Genomic DNA, 22,587 nt, shown 5'->3' with positions numbered 1-22,587 from the left:
ACGCAATAATTAATATTATGAACTATATCTAAATTGTTTCACTTGCAATGAATCGGTATGAAATCATGTCCCACTCTAACATTATGGTTTCTCTTATTTCATTTCTCAAATTAAAAATAAAGTACAATAGATTATATAGTAATTACGTTAATTATTTGTCTTGTTTGATTTTGGTTTTTTTATTGTAATATAATTTTACAGCATTTTGTACTGTTTTGTACCTTTTTTTGTACATAAAAATGATATCAACAAAAATAAATCATGAAATCTTATTTGTTTTGAAAGTTTCTAAACAAATAGTCCATGGCATATAAAAGTAAATATCAAATTTGAAAAAAATATATATGAAAAGGCGAGTACAAAGTGCTTTGTATAAATTTTTTATCAATTAAGTATTTCGTGTTGTATTCAAAGAGAACCGTAAATTCACCAAATATTGTTTCATTACCTACATTAGCCTTATTGAATGCCTATAACTGAAGAGAATATTTTATAGTTTTATTAACTTATTACAAATTGGAGAATATTATCTACTATACATAGAATGTATAAAATATAATATTAGGTAAATATTAATGTTAAATAATCGTGTACTATAGAATGTATAAAATAAAGTTGACTAATATCTGTAAGTTCTGTTATGTAGAGATTTTTGTTTGTAATATTGTTACATTACTGCGTGGACTTCACACAAGTGGTCCAATTTTTATAATCTAACCAATAAAATATCGATGTGGTTGTATATTTACATTTTGAATAGATTGTAATCTATTTATTAAAAATCTTTCGTTGAAATCAACACCACCCGTCATTGTCAAAACCAAATTATCCTTGCCCACCCAAAGTTTAATCCTTCTCCCATCTAAATCAGAAAGCAACAAACCATATATGAGATATTAATGGTAATAAAATTACTTTAAATTTGGAATGCATTGAAATGCAAATAAATTTATTTTTCATTACTATGCAACGTAAAAATACGGATTTTAAAGTATACAAAGATATTACTGCAATATTTTATTTATTATTTAACAAGCACAATAAAATTATTTTTCAAAATATAGTACAATATATTGGTTAAATTATTAGTTTTTTAACCTTTAATAATTGCAAACATACAATTTTTAAATGCTTAAACTAAAAGCTTGTAGATACAACAATTATTATTTTTTAAATAGAAATATTTTGGAATTTACTTTTAAATCAGATTCAGAAACATTGTTCTCTGTAAAGTTGAGATCATATTTCAAAATAATATTTTATTGTATCGACTAGATTAAACATCATATCAGATACTTAACTGTATACTGCTATCACTGGAATGTTTTTTTTATTTAACACGTTGAATAGGCTACACCATTTAAAAAAAAAACAAGTATTTTATCTTTTTAAATAAAATTACATATTTCGTATAAAAATACATTTTCTGTATTACAAGGTGGAATTCAAATGCTAATCTTTAATAAAGGTGTTAGATATAAAGCAGTTTTCATTTAATCGTGATTAAATGAATGAAATCATACAAATTGTGATTATTTACTTAGAAAAATTCAACTAACAAAATTAAACTGTTTTATATATACAGATACAAAGTATTATATTTCGTATTAAGTTATTTTTTTAGTACTTAAGTGATTCTTAGGTTTTACTAAAAGAAACAGTCTCGAAGGACATTTGAAATATTAGTGGAAATTACTGTTTGTCTACTGAAAGTGATTTCAAAATCTGACGATAAAATATCTAAAAAAATCAATGAAGCCTTATACATCCAATGTTCCGTAGAAAACATCAAGATAGATTCAGAAAGTAGAGCCTTACTTAAATAATCTTAAATTTCCACCCTGTAACGACTGTTTTTAATACATGGATTTATATTTAACTTGGTTGCATTAGCACATTGTTATATAAGAATATCAATTAAATTCATAAACTAACATTTATAATAGGTTGGCAGCCCAATTATTGAACAAAGGATTCAACAAAGGACGCATTTTTAGAACAAGGTATTAAACTTTTGCCCCGTTTTTAATAATCAAAACAGGATTAATTCATTTAATGCCAATTCATCATTCATGATCATTATGTTATTTTTTTTTAATTATTTTTGTAAGATTTTTTTTTCTGAATTGCTGCGAAGAAGGTTCGAAAAAATCGTAATTCCGAGGATGTGGACATTTATAGCACTTTTATGTATTTTTTTGTAGATTTTCTCATCCATGTCCTCGGCCTATTTCGCTATCGATAATCTGCCACTGCTAGGCACGATATTACATATATAATAAATGAGAATTTTTAAGTTTTCTTATATACTTTTTACTTAATTTTTAGACACTGAAAGCAGTTTTAAACAATCCATTATAATAAGCAATATAAATTACATCTAAATCTCATAATTATAAGACGCAATAAATAAATGTATATTTTTAAACACGTTTTGCTGGTTTTTGTAATTTAACAAATTTGTCTTACAAAATTTACACATTAAGCAACACGTTTAATTAAATACTTGTTATTATACTTTAAAATATATATTATATACTAGACAATTTGTTATGCTTTAACGTCGTAATAGTACTTTAAAAATGTGAGGCCAATTCTATTAAAATATAACGGTTACGATATGTTCTAGGAAAACCGATGAACGACAACGCTAATATTTTAAGTGAAAATTTGTTAATAGAATTGGCCCCCAGGTCAACAGTAAAAAATCTGTAACTACGATATCAATTCTAATTCAATTCCCATTTTAAGTAAATTTTATTATAAGAGGTCTCATTCGAAGCATTAAATAATTTCGTCCAACCAATCAACCAAGGGTTGATATGATAAATTTTATCAAGTTTTATGGATGTTACTTATCTATATTCAAGTTACGAATTTAACATTCCGTAATATTTATAAACAGAATGCCTATAAATAAATAAAAAATAAGCCTAGCATGAGGTGCCTGGGGCCAAACGAATGAAATGATTGTTTGTTTGATGAACGGTGGTTTGTATTTAGATTTTGTGCGGAATATTATCCTTTCTTAATTAACAAGTCGATACTTCAAAAGTATTGACGTACGTCGTTTCTAAGAAATGTGGTAAATATGACATCTAGGTAATATCCATACATTTTAGTATTTACTTCGAACGTCAGATAATAATTACACTTGTCTTTAACTGTAACGTCGTAAATCCTAAGAGGTTGTATGAAATTGACACTCTAAAGATTGAAATTATTCGGGAAATCAATAACATTTACGGAGAGTTTTACAAGGTCTATACTGACGGATCCAAAAGTGAATCTTGCGTAGGTGCCGTTTTATACGATCCGAAACAAAATTACTTCAAAATATTTACGGTTAATGAGTCTGTATCTATATGAACGGCTGAGTTGTTAGCTATTTATAAAGCGGTTAGGTATGTTTATGCGAGGGACGTGCGAAAGGTGGTTATACTCACTGATAGTAAAAGTGCATTGCAACATATTATTAGGTGTATAAAAGGCTATATTAGAGTATCGATAGCATACAAAATCCTTAGATTGATACAAAATATCGAGATAAGGGCATTGTTTTAAAGTTACAGTGGATTCCATTCCACATTGGTAACGAAGAAGCGGATCGATTGGCAAAGCTAGCTCATACTCTTGGAGATTTTTATAATATAAAACCACACTATACCGAAGTTTTTTCAATATTCAAAATTATTTGTGCTAAAATTTGGAACGAATACTTTAATGAGAGATCGCTCGATAAGGGAATTTGGTATAAGACAATTCAATCCGAGCCTCCTCGGATACCGTGGTTTATAAATAGTAATATTAATAGAAGTAAGTTAGTTATAGCATCAGACTCAGATCTGGACACATTCCATTAGGCAAGTTTAAACATCTAATGAGGAAAAGTGACACTCCCAACTGTGAAGTATGCGGTGTATTAGAAGATGTCTCACACTTGTTATTGGCACGTGTCCGTAACCATAGTTTGAGAGAAACACTAAAATATGAACTAAATTTAAATTTGTTTAATATTGGTGCTCTTAATTCTATCCTTAGTAACCCTACATGTATTTCAGCAATTAAAATCTATGAATTTGTTAGTGATTCTCTCAAACTGATTTAGTCATACTTGTTGAACTAATTTTGATTTAATTTAGCGTGTAACGATGGGGCCGATATATAGGCTGCCTATAAAGGCCCCTTAAAAATACTAGAATAAAAAAAAAAAACTGTAACGTTTTCTTTGTAACTCGATTATAATTTTCATGATGAATAAAATAGTGAAGCCTAAGATCCCCAGACAGCTATATAACTGGCTCAATGACTCCGTCATGTACTCGCTTAATGATCTCCAGGTTCGTCATACAATACAATTTTTGTTTTGAAACTGATTTTATTATCATTTAAAACGATTTATTTATTAAGAGATAATGTGTAAAGGGTTTACACTTAATACCGGTTTTATAATGATAGTTTATCTATCACTGACTTACGTAAATAAGTATAAATATACATTTGCTTTAAAATATACATTATACAATAATATTAATGGCCAGTACATAAAACATATAGATCAGATTAGTCTAGTCTCAGGGCCGATATTAAATATCATCAATTTCAATGTGCTTTATTATTGCTTATAATTTCGCGGTAAAGAAAATCAGCAAGCCTGGATGTATCAGATAAAAATCTATCAGCTCACACTGGAGCAGCTTGGAAGATTTTGGTCCAAACTTTATCCTAAACAGCAGCGATGGAGGACGATGAATACTAGCCGTAACTATGATCAAACTTTTACTTATAATTTCATGACTTGGAATCCAAGTCAGATAACGTAATTCTATAATCCTCACAGACGCTAGAAAGAAACTAAAGAAACAGCCTGTAAATTTCCGACTGCTGGATTAATTCATTGAAACTAGACACAGGTTTCCCGACGATGTTTTCACATACACTGTTAATATTTAACTAATTATAAGTACATAATATTACTCATTTCATCTTAGTTCATAACACATAAATCAAACCTCCCCCTTATGTGATACATAAATACGAGATGAAATTTACGTTTATATATATATTTTATGCAAGTGTAAACGTCATTATTCAGAAAATAATACATATGAACAACATAAATCTCTATGGTATTCAGTCGATTATGTCTGTATATCGCGATAGACTGGTTCTTACTTCCTGTTTAAAGGCAGCAATCACTTCACTTAGAATAGCGTGTTCGTGTAAGGATATATTTTTGCTAATCACCATCCGTATTCCGGTCCATAAACACGATTTGCACACATGCGTCCCGTTTGCCATTTATACATTATAAAAAATAAAAAAAAACCTTAACTATTTACTTCACATTCGAGGGTCAACATTGTTTATTGATCTTTGCCGCTATTGTAATTACCGTGCTCAGATAATCAATGCAAATACGCGAACAGGTTACCAAGTGAAGTTCCGCCATAATTATAACTTCTGTAATAATAATTGTTACACATACATCTGTAAGCACAGTAGACATGAAATATAGCGACATTAAATGCTATCGTAGTCTTCGTAATTAAACCCAGCGCTCGCAGAGGGCGCCAGCAGTCCGTCCTGTGGGTGCGGCTGTTTTTCACCTTTTGCCTTTTTATGCTTATGTTTTCTCTCCTTACGTTCAGATTTATCGCTATAATCGCCCTTTTCTTTATCTTTTGATTTCTTCTTTTTATGCTTTTTGTCAGCCTAAAATAAAAATAAAATAGTATTATCGTCTGAACTCATTTCCTTAGACAAATTCTAGTACTACAATTTTTCATGAATAAATTAAAAACATCATAAAAAATAACCAACCTTCAGATCTGGTTCTTTTGCTATATCTGGATCTTCGCCACCTAAAATGAACAATGTAAATATAATATATATGTTAGTAGAAATAACAAGGCCCAATAAGGGCGGAGTTAAACATGGCTCGTCTATATTTGGTTATTGCATATTATCTTGAAACATCCTTCTGATTCATTAACTAATATTATATAATTAACATGATATACGGGTGATGTATAGTTATAAACATATAGGTTTCATCCCACACATGACTGTAATTTCACATTTTTCTCCACTAAACACAATATTTATTCTAAACATAAATGTGTCCTATTCTCAACGCCCAGATCGTCTTTTCTGTTGTCGTTATTATAAACTAGTTTTCGCCCGCGGCTACGCGCGCGTTTTAGGATTTGGTTGGCAGGTATTATTTACACAATATCTTTATAAATTATAATCTGTGTACATACACTGTTTTTGTAACAAACATCAATACATATAAAAATTTCGCCTTGTAATATTAGTAAGAAATATACAAAAGTTACATCACCTTCAGGAGATCTTCTCACACTTGAATCCCCAGCCCACAGCGGGAAGTCGCTAGGGATATTAATATTCTGATTACTTAATACAGACATGCTATTCCCTTCGTGGTCTTTACTTATGACGGCTTGTTTCATAAAATCATTTCTTAAATTATCTTCATGTTTTGACCTTGATTCAATATCTAAATTGTCTATGCCCGTTTTAGTTTTTATCTGTGGACTGCTCTCAATGTCTAGATCGTCTTCATCTACGATTACTTTTGGATTTATTGTGTTATCATCGTCGCTAAAAAATTAACGAAAAATAATATTAAGCCACATTTATAATACAAAATAATATTCTATTAATTAATTTCCAATACTCGTATTATTCTAACTCAACTCGACCAGCAATGGCTACTTTTCCGACATCGACAATTTATTTATTTTTTATATACTGATCATCGAATACAATTAGGAAACAAGTTCTTGTATAGTGTGACTGACTGCGTCGTTGGTCTAGTGGCCCGAGGATTTTTCTGTCTTAAATTCTCAGTAACACCCCATAGTTTGGAAGTGTGTACAGATTATGAGACTGCACCTTTGTTTACGCACACTTGTGCACTGATATGTCCTGCGTAGTTGGCAAGTCTATGTTGAAATCCACCATGACCGTAATCTGCCATACAACACTACAGGCATTCATATTATTTAGAATTATAGAAGCATTAAAAGGCACACACGCAGGGTTGTATATTATAATAGTATAAAATTTCGGTCAAAATAATATTTACCTATCATTGTCATAGGTAGTTTCCTGGTTATTATTACTAATCGGTCCAAGGTCTTCTAGGAAACTGCTATCCAAGGTGCCAGCGTAGAACTCGTCCAAAGCTCCCGAGGACCCTGACATAGATATGTTGTTACCGGATGGTGTGCTGGGAATACTGGAAATAAATGGGTTGCTTATTTTTATTTGACATCGAATTAAAGCGATGTCATTCGTCGATAGCTTGATTAATCTACCTATGCATTATGGATTTTCGATTTTCATGTTAAATTAAAGTAGCTATAAGCTATTTAGTGTAATAGTGTGGCATTTTAAAATAAAGATATATTAGTCAACTGTAACTAGCGCACAATATGGCTGAGCTATAAGCAAATCGAGTGGCATACGCAAATCTAAGATTTGTTTACCTTTATTCCTTCTTCGATTGGAATAGTATATGTTATAAATGTGATCATAAGTTAAAAAGTAACGAAGAAACACCATACGTATTTACTATACGTATAGTACAAGTATTTTTACAAGTAAATTTTATTACAGGCGCGATTTCAACGGAGCTAACGATAGGAATTTACATGACATTGTCGATATCTAAATTAATATGTATTCAGTATTCGTTATGTATTCGAAAATAAACTAACATCTTGAATAAATCATCTATAACAGACAACTATGTAACGAAGTTATCTGTAGACATTTTGTTGACTCGCAAATCTCTCAAACATTTTTTTTTTATCTGTGATAGTTTTGTCAGAGGTCGCTTTAAATGAGGTCGTATGTGCACGACATTAAATATTACGTTTATTAAGCGATATCGCAAAAATATTCCACATTATTAATTAAATATTACTAACCTGTCTTGAGGTAACTTTGACGGTGTCATGTCCATACTAACCGGGGGTTTACTTTTTAATAACTCCGAGCTTACGTATTGACTTTGTTTCACCTGTATATTTTCATTGATATTTATTTTTCCTGCATTCGGATTAAGGGCTTGTGCTAACTGCAAAAATATGAAAACATAATTAGCACATTTCGAAAAAAATGTTCATAGACTAGAACATACATTATTTATTTCATATATACATTTCTTTTATAAAGATACGATTTTCAAAAATGGCTAAATTTAGTCATAAAACTAGTACTTACAAGTGGATTGACACTTGGTGGAATAATAGGTTTTCCACCTCCAAGCACAATGCTCGGCGAGCGTTCTGTACTGATACGAGTCTCGGGCTCAGTACTCTGTCTACGCTTATTCGCCAGACGATCCAGGAATATATTATACTGGGATTCTTCGGAATTCTAAAAAAATATGAGAATAAAGTTATTACACAATGACATGAATGTGAAATCAATGAAGAAATAATAATTGATTGATCAAATAATCACCCGCTTTACAACACTAATAAGTTTATAACAACGTTTATAAGTCGAGTCGTTAATTTATATTATGATCAGTATAAAATGTATGTTGCGGCAACGCCACCGTGGCAGACGTTTGCCAAAAACATACTGTTATAACGCACACAGGTCCAGGACCAACGACTTTAAGTGTTAACTTTCAAACTATATACTGCAAGAAAACTTAATATTTTTTTATGACACGATTTGTGATTCGAAGACGCGTCTTCGAAATCATCAATCTTATAAGCCGGCCGCTAGACCGACGAGTCTTAAGTTTAAAATTGTATAACCCTTCTCGACCCGTAGTGATAATTACTTTTCATGTTTCTAACTTCAAAGAAAAAATACTTTGTTGTTATAAAAAAACCGCAGTTCCAGTTTTGCTAGACTTTCTAACTTTTTAAACTCAATAGATTTGACAAAATAAGTTCTGATTAGGTCAAACTGTTACCTGAAAATCATCAAGTTCTCTCTCAATTTCCTCCATATCCTTCTGATTTCTTTGCAACTGTTCCAATAAGCTCGTTTTTTGTAGTCTTAGAAATGGCACACTTAGAAATTTGTGTAGTAATCGTAAACCGAAACCATTTCGCATCGAAGACTCTGCATAACGGATTGGAGCTGTCCTATATTATTCAAACAACTTTTAAATCTACATTATTCTTATATAGCTCGAGAATTTGTATGGTAAAACTCTAAGGAACTAGATTAGATAGCCTCTTTATTGAAGAAAATTATGGACATTAACGTCACCACAGGAAACGGTACAGTTGCTGTAAACGCAGCGATTACGGCAAACTGTCCAAAACATACATATATGTATAATAGTAGTTATCGATTGTTGTTGTTGTTGTTGTTGTTGTTGACTTCTCTCCTATTTTACGGTTTGGTCGTCAGGGGTTAGGCTTAAAAAAATAAGCCTATGTCGGGGTTCAGTGGTTTGGCCGTTAAAGCGTAACAATTACTTTTGCATTTATATTGTTAGTACAGATAATCCAAATTTAATATTTTTATTGTATTTAATGTTAAATTAATGAAACCTGATAATTTTATGAAACACAAGAGAATTGAATGTGAATAATTATGACGTAAATAGTAGCGGTGAGTGTAGTTTAACAAGAAACTCTACCTTGTCATCTTAGCATGATGCATGGCTTGTTCTATGTGATGAGGATGCACTTGGCGATGGTGTTGCATGTCACAGTGGTTGCCCAGTATAACAACAGGCAAATCCGCTGGTATACGCGTTAGCTCCTTTACCACATACTCAAAAGTCCTTAAAACAATATTTAAAATAATCTTAAATATATAATTTGATTGTTTTCAAAACTGGCCTTACATATAAGTTACAAACGATAATATTTTAAGTTAAAAATTAATTATCTGTTTCTGACATCATTGTTTTGTTATTTCAAAGAAGAAACACAAACATTGTTTAACTAATTTTCCCCTGAACGATACTATAGGTGACGCCGTAAAAATATTTTTATTATAATTAAAATATGTACTCATACTTTTCTTTTCTCTTTCTTTAACAATATATAAAGTTCGTACTATCAATTGACGTAACTCCTTACTCTGTTCTCATGAAGAGATAGCAAAATATAAGCTTAATAACATTGAGTGTCATTTAAAAGATTACGTTCATATTCTTCATGATTATTTTAAATATCCATTTTTTAAATGTATTCAACAATCTGTTTAATTTATATGTTTCAGTGATGTTTGACTATCATTATACAAGAAATTACTAATGATTCTAAACTATTTCAATATCATGTTTGGATAATACGGAAAATAATTTTAAAATAGGCATAATTAACTATTTATTTATATATATGTATGCATATATACTGTTGACCTCACAAAATAAATCGCTCTTAGACCAGGTTTTCTACAGCAAACTTTTTTATCTAGTCATAACATCCTGTATTTAGAAGGGCAATTCACTTTATTTTATATGTTTTATATATTATAGCTCCTGTTATCTCTGTTGGATTTTCTTAGAAAATAAATATTTAATTGCGACTAATATTTCTATATAACAATTCCCCAAATCTCTCCCAGGGGTGTATTGCATATGAAATGTATTTATAATAAAGCATTAAAATCAGAGTGATCCCAATAATCATTTTTCAATAAAATTAGTATTATAGATTCCATGTTATAGTCTCTTGGTTGGTATTATCAGTTTAAAAAAAAATAAGACTGATGTGTCATATGAAAAAATATTCAACAGTGTGTGTTGTCATTCAAAAGGGGCACCCAATCAGAATTACTACATTGAATTAGCCTTAACTTCATAAATTAAATAGAAAGCACAGTGAACTGAAAAATAATATTGTCCCTTATTTAATTCATTAAGTAATCATAAATGCTGTAATACCATTTAAATAAGTTATATGTAGAATTACCATGGTTTGGTTATGTCCATCATTAGTATGACACCTGTAGCATTTTTGTAGACATCCAGAAATGTAGCATCTAATACCGGAGTTTCATGTTCTTCCTCCATTGCTGATGGTGCTGACTGGTTTTCAAGCTTAAGCCCAAGGGGAGGTTTCTTCTTTGTGCGTCCTTTATCCACCACTTCCCATACTTCAACCTAAGAAATCAATAATATTAAATTTTTACCCAATAATATATATCCCGATAATGATATCCCAGAGGTTCTGGGATATAATTATCTAATATGGGGGTCATAGAAGATTGAAGTTGCATATTTTAGAAATCTACTAATTTCAAAGACATTTTTTAATATAAAAATATTAATAATTCAATATTATTTTGATCTATCCTATCTATATCAAAAAAAATTTACATGTACATAACTTAAGCTCATTTAAGATGTAATGTAATATTACAATATTTATATTAAGTAATATTTTACTTACTTTTACTATATAATCAGTGTTTTTATAAGCCCAGTGTATCGGAGCAACTTGAATCTGCTCTGTAGGAACATATTCCTCTGTAAATGCTCCACCTTGTAGACGTTGTAAGAGACAAGATTTGCCAACATTTCTATCTCCTTTTATTAAAATTTTCACTAAAACAATTTTTTCATCACTTAGTGATAATTAAAAACAAAAATTTAATGACTATTTTCCTCTATATTTTAATTATATTGCATATTGGATATATTTGATATTTACTATTAAAATGCACGCCTCTTGAGAATTTCTTCTGTAAAGAAGACGACATCGGCATTGGTGCTGGACAGCGATCATCGCCACTTTTTGTTAATTTTTTAAGAGCAGAAAACATTATTAATGACTTTTGTACTAACGACAATATCAGAGTATTACATGTAATTGAATAATACAAATAAATACAAATGAATCTGACATAGGTGGAACACAAGCTACAAAGTTACTAACATAGTATAGGTATTTAGATTATTTAGTAATAAATTATTTGACACTATTCAAAGTTTTGACTTTTGTTAATTTGTTTGAAATATTGGACAAATGATAATGACAATGACAACTGACAAACGAAAACTAAAGGCCCAGTGTCTGCACGTTCGTCAATTAACACTGCAAAGTATCTATATAAAATTAGAAAAAGGCGGATTTCGGAACTGTAGTTATACTACACAAGTTATCCTCATTCCATGTATTTTGAGACTCAGCTGAGGGCTGAAAATTGTCAGGCCATTTGCAACTGATGTTATTTTGGACCAAAAAAATATTTTAAATTTCAGATAAATCGCTGTTATAAGATCTGTTAATGATATTTGAATATTTTGTTTGGAGATAGTCTCTACCATTTTCTTATTAAGCTAATATCTATCTTCTTTTTTTATGAGATCCAGTTTAAACTAGAAAATAACGATTAGAGTGTGGTTCTCGGAGCTACTTAGAGCCGCGAAAACTTTACAAAAATACTTTCAGTTTTAAAATAGAGCTGATCGTTACAAACAACTGTTCAAATCTTTTTTTTTTCATAATTTATACAAATCAATTAAAGCAGAGGTTCCACGTTGGTTAAAGCTGTTTGAATTTAATAAGAATATCCAGAGATCATTGGGCCGTTCCATATTCATCATCAGTTTGCGGGTCGATTAATATTTTTTCCCCTTAAAATGGTTGCAACTAAATGCCCAAACTTATTCGGAAAAAGTATATTATTTGAACTCTCCACCGAATCACGTCGAATTGTCCCATTAGATTATAAGAGTGATAGACTGCACCAGCTGTATTTGCACTACAACAACTTGTGCGTAGTTGGCTGTTCTCTATTGAGAATGGTCGCCTTGACCAGGGCCGGACTGTAAGTTTAGGGGGCCCTGGGCTAACACTACCTAGGGGCCCAGCTAAGACATATCTGAACGTAGACTTGAATTAAATTAATTGAATGGGTTTGATTAATTACAAGACTCGCAGGGCTGCAAACCATACGAACTGTTTAATTTAATAAAATTATGGATTCTTTTGCATTATCGTCTATTTTTGACTTTGACTTGACTTAGCTGGGGTCCCTGGTAATCCACGGGGCCCTGGGCTGAAGCCCAAAAAGTCATATGGTAGATCCGGCCCTGGCCTTAACCGAAGCCGGTAAGGAGGACATTATCATCATCTGAAAATCTCATCTCAACTGTGTGCCAAGCTTTTGCTTACATCAATTATTTTTTAACCTATCAACCCTGTTATCAGATCAACTATTATCTAATGACAGACTTATAAAATGTATATAAGATTTATAATAATACAAACTATAATTTATTTATAAACTCAATGGTAGGATGTGCAAGATAGATGAGTGTTTCACTCAAATGGTATTTTCAAGAACAGATTACAGAGAAGAAAAGTCTCAAGAGACAGAAGCATAAAAATATAAATTGGATCAACACTTGCTAAACAATTCAACAAGCTTAACTTCCACTTCTACCAGAGTCAAAAAACTTAATCAAGAGTAAGGAACAAAGGCAGTATGAAAATATCTGCCTTTGTTCCTTCCTTTTTACTATAAATGTAGGAGTTATCAGATAGCAGTGATTAAAATATGAAACTATCATTGTTGCTATCATCTTGACAGTGGTCGTCGTAAATATCACAAAGCAATAAGAAAACATTATTTTAAATGTAATCAGTTTTACCTAGTGTCTCTGTTTAACAAAAATATTAGCCGTTAGCTTATACAATAGTATGACATAATCTATTTGTTTTATTGTATGTGACTGATGTTATTGTCTTGGAACTGCTAAATAAACTATCTTATATTTTAATAACATAACATAAAACATAATCAGCGAAATTATCGGTTTAGATGCACGCGTTCTAACCACTGGGCCATCTCGGCTATTGTCCCAGTGATTATGGGACAATAGCTGCACATAGAAGATCGGTTATGGTTTTATTTTGAAGAGCACCAGCCGCAAATGTGCAGAAAAATAAAGAAGATTCTTGATTGCAATTTACTAAATTATAACAATTTAACAGAGTTAATTTTGAAGCGAGGAAATAGTTACTGGTTGGGTAGAGAGCGGCGTTATGGCTGTATAAAAAAAAAACAAATGTAAAACTTGCGTACAGACGTCGTTAGTTTCAAATGAAATTAAATCAAAACAAAACCTTGGTATAGGTTTCGAAATTCTTATAAATCTCTTGAATAAACGAATAGTTTCGCGGGCGACTCACTAGTTTTGATTATTACTACAGGCATAGACCCTACTCTAACATAGCCTTCTGTCACACTGTCAAATATAATAGATTCTAATTGGTATTAATCAAAGACAATGAGATTTTGACATACAATCATTTTAATACTAATTATTAATTGAAATATTTCTAACACAGCCAAAGAGTCCAAGATGTGAAGACTTGGTGCTAAACATGAGAGTGTAAATACTGCCAACGTCCTAACTTTTAATAATGATACTGCTTTTAATGAGAATTCTTAACAGAAAAACACAAGTACCTTATTTTAGGCTGACCCAAAGTTTGTATTCAAAACTTTGGAATCTACATCCTTTGATGTTTGCCACTAGACCAACTATAATAGGCAGTAGGTAATTATAATAAAAAATACCTTTTAAAAAATATAATAATAACCATCAACTACCATGTGATATCACCAGAAACAATTAAACAATGAGTATAACATTTTTAATTACATTGATTAAATATATCATATTGCTCAAAACTATTTTATTTATAAATACTAAAATTAACACTATCTATGTACATTACAGAGCATAACCATAAAATTGTTCTTCTTATTTGTTTTTATATCCATTGTCTTATTCCCATTTAGATTTCTTTTTCTCAAAAGTTTCTTTTCCTTCTTCATTGATAGCAGAATAATAACCCATAGATTCATATTTATGTCTCATATAGGCAATATAGCCAAGAGCTAGACCAAAGCATGTCAAGCCAATACTCATAATGACTATATTCTGAAATAAAAGATTATAGTTATATTCACATATTATTGGATTATTATATATTTTTTATAGAATTACTTACAGGTTTTGCATAAAGCTCAAAGTTAACAACTCGAAATGCAGTTGAGGATCGCATTGATCGAATTCCATCACCAGGTTTTTCATTACTATTACTTTTACTGTTTTCAGACATATTTCTGTAAATAAAATAAAATTATCATTATAATTAATAGTGTTAAGCAATGATTAAGTTTAATTTAGCAATGCCATAAGTCAACTGTCTTTTTTTTTGGTTTTTCCTCAGTTTATTATTAAGTTATTTTTATATATAATAACAGACACCTATAAAAACAGTTGTTTAAAAGATAATAATAAAATAATAAACATTTTATTTGTGGTAGATTAAATAAATAAAAACGGACATAAAATATACCAGTACTTTTAATATGACCTGCCAGTGTAAAGTTCACTACATACTTATAAAGAATACTTGGCTCACCAATTTAGTCTAATTTTAGTATAGTACCGTCTTATACTACACTTTATTTTATAATTTAGTCAATTTGCAACTTCTATTGTACTACTACTTAAATAACTACAAACCATCAATTTGTAATGTGACTTTTTCTATATATTCCTATTTTCTGAAGAATAATTTTCAGTATTAATTAACTTTAGTGTTGATTAATTTATAGATATAACACATTATTAACAGTGTTATTGATTACTAAATAAGGAGTTTTCTTGTAACAGTAGATTTAAAAATTGTGATAATAATGATTATTTTGGTAATTAAGCCAATTTTGAAAATATTTTATAATCATAACCCTAAAATTATTAAGACATTTTTGAGGTGTCAAATATGTCAACAAACCTGACACATGGTCACTTGACATTTTATCTATTTCGCTTAGAAGCATTAAAGAAGATTATCAAAAATTAATTTCGCAATAATTTTATAATGGTCTAATAAATTGACATACCAGCGCTTCGCATCATAAGTCGTGCAAATACTTAAGTTTAAATGAAATTCTTTACAATAGATAATAAACTGATTTAGATAATAATAAATATTGATCGTCAACACTGAAAATTTTAAAGGAACGAAAGACATTTATTACGGTACGCTAGTCGCTACTAGTAACTAATGAGTAACGATATCTATATCCTTGATTTCTAATGACACCTCATAATCGATTCATCAAATCATCAATTAGCCTGTTTGATGTAATTAGATTACAGCGACTTCTTGATATATGAAAGTTACATTAATATGAGACTAGGAAAATTGAAATGTACATCCGGGTAGATATTTACTTAATTACAAAAAACCTATTAACTTTTATATAACGTTAAATGTCTTAAAAACTTTTTTATACTTTTTCGATTCTTTGTCGACATGACGACTTTGTCGACACAAAAAAATATATTTTATATTAAATTATCATGAATATCGTACTAACAGTAAGTAGGAATACATTTCTAAGACAGAATGAAAAAAAAAATACATTTAGAGGTAGTTGTAAGTTGTGGTTGAAGATTTATAATGTAGAGTAAGCAACAGAAAACTGTAAGTAATTAAAGAATTCGTATGAATAAAAGTACTCGTCGAAACAAGCAGAATCTATTTTAGAAATTAAAATAAATTGCTATTTATATAGTACGAATGTGCGTAAACTGTAAAGATTGAAATAAAGTACATGCTAGAGGGCATGAAAAATACAAGCAAAGACAATGCTAAACAGTATTTATTTATGTTAAATTATATCATATGTACTTCTAAATTTATTTATTTACTTATTATTATTTTTTTGTTTGATATTTGTTCGCAGTGAGCCCTTTGTCTATGTATACAGTACATGTGAAAAAAAATAATATGACGCCGAGTTGGCTTGGCACTATGGACAACCTTTATTAACTGTCAAAAAGGTTGCAAATTTGTTAATATTTTTTAAAATGTTACGTTATATTGCTTAATAGTTGTTATATTTCAATGTTTATTTGTGTTTAATAAAGTCAGTGTGAAAAAATTGTATAATATGGAGTCTGACTCTGCCCTTCATGGTGATCTTCCCGATGGCGCGGAAATGTCTCCTTTGATCGAAAATCAAGCAGAAACAATAGGAGATCTGGCGGAAAATAATGTTGCGGCCGATGAATCGGAAGCTGTTCCAACTACAGAAGATGGAGGTGTGTTATAATTACAATGATAAACTCTACATGAAACTCATGTTGCTGCGTGTTTTTTTAAAGTTTTTCTAAATGTTTAAGTTATAATATAATTAAAATAATGAAGTACCATATACATCTATAAATTATATTATTTAATACTAAAATATATGAAATATTATTCACATGTAGCAACAAATGGAGGTGCTCCAACAAGTAGTAGTGATGTTTTGGATCTAGAACCTGGTGTTGATCCTGACAATGAAGAGCAACCGGTGGATGAGCCAGGTAATATATATATATAAATAAGGCAGTAGAAATCATATAAATTATCACTGAAAAAAAACTAATGATCATTGGTCGCAGTAAAAATGTATTAATTAGGTAAAGTCTTAATATGTTCCAATAATATTTGTAGCAAATCCTGAGGCTGAAGAGGAAATGGATATAGATGAAACAACTCCTGGAACTGTTGGTGATGAGTCAGCCTATATTGGAGATAATTGTTTATCAACTCCAGTAAGTATTTTAACTTATCAACTTATTCTCTTTACAATTTTTTTTTCAGTAATAATGTATTTTCACAAATTGTATTTAAGATAGAATATAATTAATATTTGAAAATATGTGTAATTTTTTTTTATGTGTTTAGGCAGAAACAGAAGACAATTCCCCTCAAGATGAACATCTAGAACCTCTGTCAAAAGATCAAAGTTTGGATGATGGGGATGGCGAGAGAGAAGGAGCAGATACTGCACAAGAAGAATCTCCAGATCAGTCTATAAGCTCTGCTATGCCTATTGAAGGAGAAGGTGCACCTTTGATTCAAGACGGTATGGTTTAATTATGGTGCTATCACACTCTAGTTACAAAATGTTATAAAATATTATTGAAAATTTGTTGATTAACATTTTGACACAAATTGTAGCAAAAATATGAAATGTATAAATGTCATATTTTTATGAATATAACATTATGTAAATGTAATTGAACAAATTACCTGGGAAACTAAAGTTATAGTTATAAAATGTTATACAACAATGTAAATATTTTCTTCAATGTGGTGTGAAAAACATCTAAAGAATCATAACAGAATATAAGGTGTGTTAGTATATGTTACAGTTTTGTTTAATGTTCACTATTGTTTTATAACATTTTATAACTGCAGTGTGGCAGCACCATTACAGATATTTAGGGTAAAAAAAAACTTGAAATAAGTTAATTGAATAACATTTTTGCAATTACCATGAATTATTTAATTAAAATGTCATTTCTAAAATGAATGTAAAATAAAAAAACATTGAAGCTATTTTTTTAAAACTGATTTAAAATATCTAATAGGTATAACTACTATAAGACTAGTTTCAAATAGTTTTTAAATTACAGAAAGTTGTACATTTCAGAGGAATCCAGTACAATGGATGAGGATATGGGCGGAGGAGAAGGTGTTGCTAGTAGTGATGATGTGAATGATATAAGCAGTGCTGCTCACGAAGTTCTCAGTACAGGCATCAGGTAGAACAAGATCAGTTTCATTTAGAGAAACTTAGTTTTTTAAAAATAGAACTAATATTTTTTTCTAGATAATGTCAATTAGTCTTTATTAAACCGGTAACTATAAGTTCACTTTATTTTTGAAGTTATTGAATAATTAATTAGTAAAATAATCAGTCTAAAAAAATAGTTTGATTGTATTCACTACTATTAATTTATTTTCGTTACAGTCTATTTGGTGTAATAAAATATTCTATTCATTGTATTCACAATTCATTTATTTTCGGTGTATATGGTAGAATAAAGTGAAATGATATAAATATTTCTTTCATAGTTCAAGTACAACAGAAGGTGGTGCAGATATATCTAGCAGTGGACAGAGTGAAGCGGCTCTCATTTCGTCCACGGCCAATGGCCCTGCTATTCTGCATTCTTTTTCTGTATTACCACAGCAGCAGCAAGCCAATGAGTCAGTATCATGTATTCATTTATTTATATATGTGCATACTGCATATTCTGAAATATTAATTTTATAAGAATTTAAATGACTGATTATTGTGGTCTTTAATGTATACTATCTTATTTCTGTTATTAATTATTTTTAACATACATATTTAGATTCAGTGATGCCGACACATCTGAGATGGAAGGTGCCGCTGACACGATGCCTTCTGTGAGCGAGTCGATGCCACTTCTCACTATGTCTGCAAATGGATCCGCCTTGCTCTCACCAAATTTACTACAAGGTTTCATTTATGATAATTTTCACATAATATAATTCATTCTTTTTTTTCGAACACTTTCATACCTTACATATTTTTAACAAAATAAAAAATAATGTAGAAACTTCTCATTTATAATTTTATAATTTAAAATTGAAGCTCATAGCGTTATTTGACATCCGGTAGCGGAGGAGAGCGGAGCGGGCGTATCGTCGTCGGGCGCGGCGAGCGCAGAGGGCGCGGGGGCCGGTGCGGGGGCGGAGGGCGAGGGCGCTGTGAGCAGCTCGGGCGCGGCGCCAGGCGCCAACGGGGCGCCGCCGTTGCCGCCCACGGACGCCGCGCACGCGCTCGCCACGCTCGCCAGTGCGGCGCTGCACCACCAGCACGAGCAGGTCGCCCCGTCGGATCGATCTCGTTAAAGGTCGTTAGAGCATTTCATGTAATTTGTATATTTATTATAGTCGGAGCCGGAAGATCAGAAGCAACAAAACGACGAGGACGTTTGGTATACCGTCGGCTTCGTGAAGGGAACCACGTTTACGGTTAGTGATACCGTGCGATAATTTTTGTACAATATGGGAACCAGAATGTTTTCAAACATTATTTATTTTTAGGTACAAAACTACATATCGGATCCTAATGTGGACCTTTCAAATTTATCTCTGGATAGTTTACCGGACTTGGCCACCTTACCTACTTCCCCATTGGAAAATGGCACGGCGTATAAGTTCAGAATAGCTGCAATTAACTCGTGCGGACGAGGCGAGTTTAGTGAGGTAATCATTTTGTATTTAAAGAATAACAATATTTTGACCTTTTAAATATCATTATGTAAAACAACGAAACATTATTCATGTTTAACTTAACTTTAACCATCAACAGGAATCAGCATTTAAGACATGTTTGCCTGGGTTCCCTGGAGCCCCATCCGCCATCAAGATCTCCAAGTCAGTGGAGGGTGCGCATCTGTCATGGGAACCGCCACAGGTGGCCGCCGAGGGCATTTTTGAATACTCAGTGTACCTCGCCGTCAGATCTAACTCACAACCAAAGGTTTTTATGATTATGTTTGTTATTTTATGAAAGCTGTTTTATGTAAAGAATGTGATTGGAAGGAAGGAATATGATTTTATGTTTGCTGTTTTTGTTTATGCTGTTTTATGTAAGGAAAGCCCGACACGATAAACAAAATGTTTTTGGGTATTTTTTTTTGTATAGTTATCATTGTATCTTCACAGATGTGCTGGCCCTGCCGCTGTTGTGTCTTATTTATTATTTGATTTATTTTAAGTGCTTGTATGTTAATGCAATCGACGACTTCTACATTGATTCGAAATGAGTCTCTTGAGTTTGGATGGTATTCGGCCAGGTTATCCATATGTGGGTCATCACATTTTAGATTGTAATCCAGAATCTCTTTATCGGTCGCCATTTGTGCCATCTTCACCAGTGTCCTCAATGCGTTCTCGGTACAAATTAGGAAGTTTCCGTGTATGCAATAATTGTATGGCACATTTGTAACCTCGTTATCTCTCCCCCGTGCCTCATGTATTGTGGAGGGTGTTGGATCTTTTACGTTGCATATTTTGGAGGTAACAAAATGTTTTGTATGTTTAATGTGGTAATAGTAATTGATTAATAGATACACGATTCGATATTTCAATAACATACCTTTGCATTCTGTGCTAGTATAATAGTATATTTATTTAAATACTCCGTTATATCACTATGGTACTAGTGAGCGGCGTACATACACTATGTATTGTGTTCTCTGCCACAGGAAGCGTCGAAGTCTCAGCTGGCGTTCGTGCGCGTGTACTGCGGCAAGACGAACACGTGCGTGGTGCCGCAGGCGTCGCTGAGCGCGGCGCACGTGGACTCCTCCACCAAGCCCGCCATCATCTTCCGCATCGCGGCGCGCAACGAGAAGGGCTACGGGCCCGCCACGCAAGTCAGGTGGCTGCAAGGTACAAGGACTAAGGGGGAACTATTTCCTATATTATACATTATGTATTTTATTTCGATTTGTCAAAGCGATATTCTGCATACATCCAGTGACACTGTACAATTAGTAGTGCAATCAACGAAATAAGGAATTCAGTAGTTTATGTAAAATTGTAGGCAGTTTTTTTTCATACTCTCAACGATTTTTTAAGGGTTTAAAATTACTTTTTAAATAATACTATGGAATGCTAACAATAATGTATTCATTTTATAATTCGCTTTCGACATGACAAATTTTAATTCCAATATCTAGCACCTTTTTCAAGTTTTTAAACAATATATTTTTATAATTTGTAATATAGTACTAGAACTATTATTTCATGAATTTATAAACTAGGTATAGAAGTAGCATGTCAGTTATGTTTCTATGTAATTATGTTGCAGACATCAAATCGACGGGGGTGAAGAGAGCAGGCGAAGGTCGGTTACCTGGCGCATCACCTTCGAAACAACCAAAACAATTATTGCACTAAATATTAATTTTAACTATAATTCTGAGGTTTTACTTAGAGTACATAATGTATCGATAATAAGTGAATAGATTAATCTGCCCTTATGTGCTCTTAGCACATTTTTATCGTACACATTTCGCAAATAAAACTATATTTTGTAATAATGTTGTATAGCAACTAAAAATGATGATCTTGGATGTTCATCTCGGACGGCGTTCAAGTGTGACGTGTTTAAATGATGAAATAATTTGACTCCCTTTATTGTTAACGCAATAAGTGACTGATAAGATGTTTTGTAAGTATTCAAGTGAATAGTATATATAAGTGCAAAATTATAACTGTTATATAAAATATCCTTGCAGAAAATAAACATGATTTTTAGAGATATGCGTTTTGTTTGTATTCTAGATTGTTATCTGAGGTTGAACTATTTTAAGTAATTGAATTTAACAATTATATAATTTTGTCTTACATTACAATTAACGATACAGAAGTTTATTAAAAACAATTTGTAGTTGTTCCTGGGCTAGAATGCCGTGAATAAATGTCGTTACGTTTTAAGCTGGCTCATACTATACAATGGTTCTCAATCTTATGTGTGAAGCATGGAAAAAGTAGAAGTGGCTTTAATATTTTATAGATCTATTCACTGTTGAGTGTTTAGATCTATTACATCATCATATTACCTTTCACGTTAAATTAATACACTTTTACATCATAAGGAGACTAGGGGTGTCATTTTTAATTCAAGGATGTTATTGGTAGGAAGTTATGATACTGATGATTAGTTTTATCGCCATTACAATAAGTTTATAGTCAGTTTACTTTCTCTAATTAAGATTAG

General features: G+C 31.3%; 3 protein-coding genes across 4 annotated transcripts; 1 reads left to right on the top strand and 2 right to left on the bottom strand.

Annotated features, from left to right (window-relative positions):
- Positions 1 to 5,009: 5,009 nt before the first annotated feature.
- On the bottom strand, positions 5,010 to 11,940 carry LOC113392226 (rab-like protein 6). The gene is made up of 11 exons (XM_026628533.2): positions 11,670 to 11,940; positions 11,409 to 11,563; positions 10,929 to 11,119; positions 9,644 to 9,790; positions 8,966 to 9,140; positions 8,257 to 8,412; positions 7,962 to 8,110; positions 7,115 to 7,267; positions 6,347 to 6,627; positions 5,824 to 5,864; positions 5,010 to 5,715 (listed from the first exon to the last, which is right to left on the bottom strand). The coding sequence occupies exons 1-11, from the start codon at positions 11,779 to 11,781 to the stop codon at positions 5,524 to 5,526; spliced, it is 1,752 nt and encodes a 583-aa protein (XP_026484318.1). The 5' UTR covers positions 11,782 to 11,940; the 3' UTR covers positions 5,010 to 5,523.
- A 2,722-nt stretch (positions 11,941 to 14,662) lies between these two features.
- On the bottom strand, positions 14,663 to 15,763 carry LOC113392227 (small integral membrane protein 8). The gene is made up of 3 exons (XM_026628534.2): positions 15,506 to 15,763; positions 14,985 to 15,099; positions 14,663 to 14,914 (listed from the first exon to the last, which is right to left on the bottom strand). Exons 2-3 carry the CDS (start codon positions 15,093 to 15,095, stop codon positions 14,759 to 14,761), a joined length of 267 nt encoding a protein of 88 aa, XP_026484319.1. The 5' UTR covers positions 15,096 to 15,099; positions 15,506 to 15,763; the 3' UTR covers positions 14,663 to 14,758.
- Positions 15,764 to 16,770: 1,007 nt separating this feature from the next.
- Positions 16,771 to 22,126, top strand: LOC113392225 (host cell factor-like). Of its 2 annotated transcripts, none has more exons than XM_026628531.2 (13): positions 16,771 to 17,092; positions 17,264 to 17,359; positions 17,490 to 17,590; positions 17,724 to 17,883; positions 18,475 to 18,586; positions 18,900 to 19,034; positions 19,184 to 19,311; positions 19,474 to 19,679; positions 19,749 to 19,829; positions 19,902 to 20,063; positions 20,170 to 20,340; positions 21,068 to 21,254; positions 21,676 to 22,126. In XM_026628531.2, the coding sequence occupies exons 1-13, from the start codon at positions 16,942 to 16,944 to the stop codon at positions 21,762 to 21,764; spliced, it is 1,779 nt and encodes a 592-aa protein (XP_026484316.2). In that variant the 5' UTR covers positions 16,771 to 16,941; the 3' UTR covers positions 21,765 to 22,126. The 2 variants fall into 2 exon arrangements, with proteins under 2 accessions (XP_026484316.2, XP_026484315.2); XM_026628530.2 differs by having other exon boundaries at positions 16,772 to 17,092; positions 17,724 to 17,904.
- Positions 22,127 to 22,587: the final 461 nt, after the last annotated feature.

This window comes from Vanessa tameamea, chromosome 5 (assembly GCF_037043105.1).
Source record: "Vanessa tameamea isolate UH-Manoa-2023 chromosome 5, ilVanTame1 primary haplotype, whole genome shotgun sequence".
In the NCBI taxonomy this organism is placed as follows: Eukaryota; Metazoa; Arthropoda; class Insecta; order Lepidoptera; family Nymphalidae; genus Vanessa; species Vanessa tameamea.
The sequence above is the reverse complement of the archived record's forward strand: the minus strand, read 5'-3'. Positions and strand labels throughout refer to the sequence as shown.

Excerpts from the sequence above, each read along its gene's own strand:
- LOC113392226 (XM_026628533.2), bottom strand. The coding sequence starts at position 11,781 with ATGTTTTCTGCTCTTAAAAAATTAACAAAAAGTGGCGATGATCGCTGT. Across the intron at positions 8,413-8,965 it reads GAGAACTTGATGATTTTCAG|AATTCCGAAGAATCCCAGTA; the intron begins GTAACAGTTTGA and ends ATATTTTTTTAG. Across the intron at positions 7,268-7,961 it reads TCAAAGTTACCTCAAGACAG|TATTCCCAGCACACCATCCG; the intron begins GTTAGTAATATT and ends ATTTATTTCCAG.
- LOC113392227 (XM_026628534.2), bottom strand. The coding sequence starts at position 15,095 with ATGTCTGAAAACAGTAAAAGTAATAGTAATGAAAAACCTGGTGATGGA. Across the intron at positions 14,915-14,984 it reads TTGAGCTTTATGCAAAACCT|AATATAGTCATTATGAGTAT; the intron begins GTAAGTAATTCT and ends CTTTTATTTCAG.
- LOC113392225 (XM_026628530.2), top strand. The coding sequence starts at position 16,942 with ATGGAGTCTGACTCTGCCCTTCATGGTGATCTTCCCGATGGCGCGGAA. Across the intron at positions 19,312-19,473 it reads CTCACCAAATTTACTACAAG|CGGAGGAGAGCGGAGCGGGC; the intron begins GTTTCATTTATG and ends GACATCCGGTAG. Across the intron at positions 19,680-19,748 it reads TGCACCACCAGCACGAGCAG|TCGGAGCCGGAAGATCAGAA; the intron begins GTCGCCCCGTCG and ends TATTTATTATAG.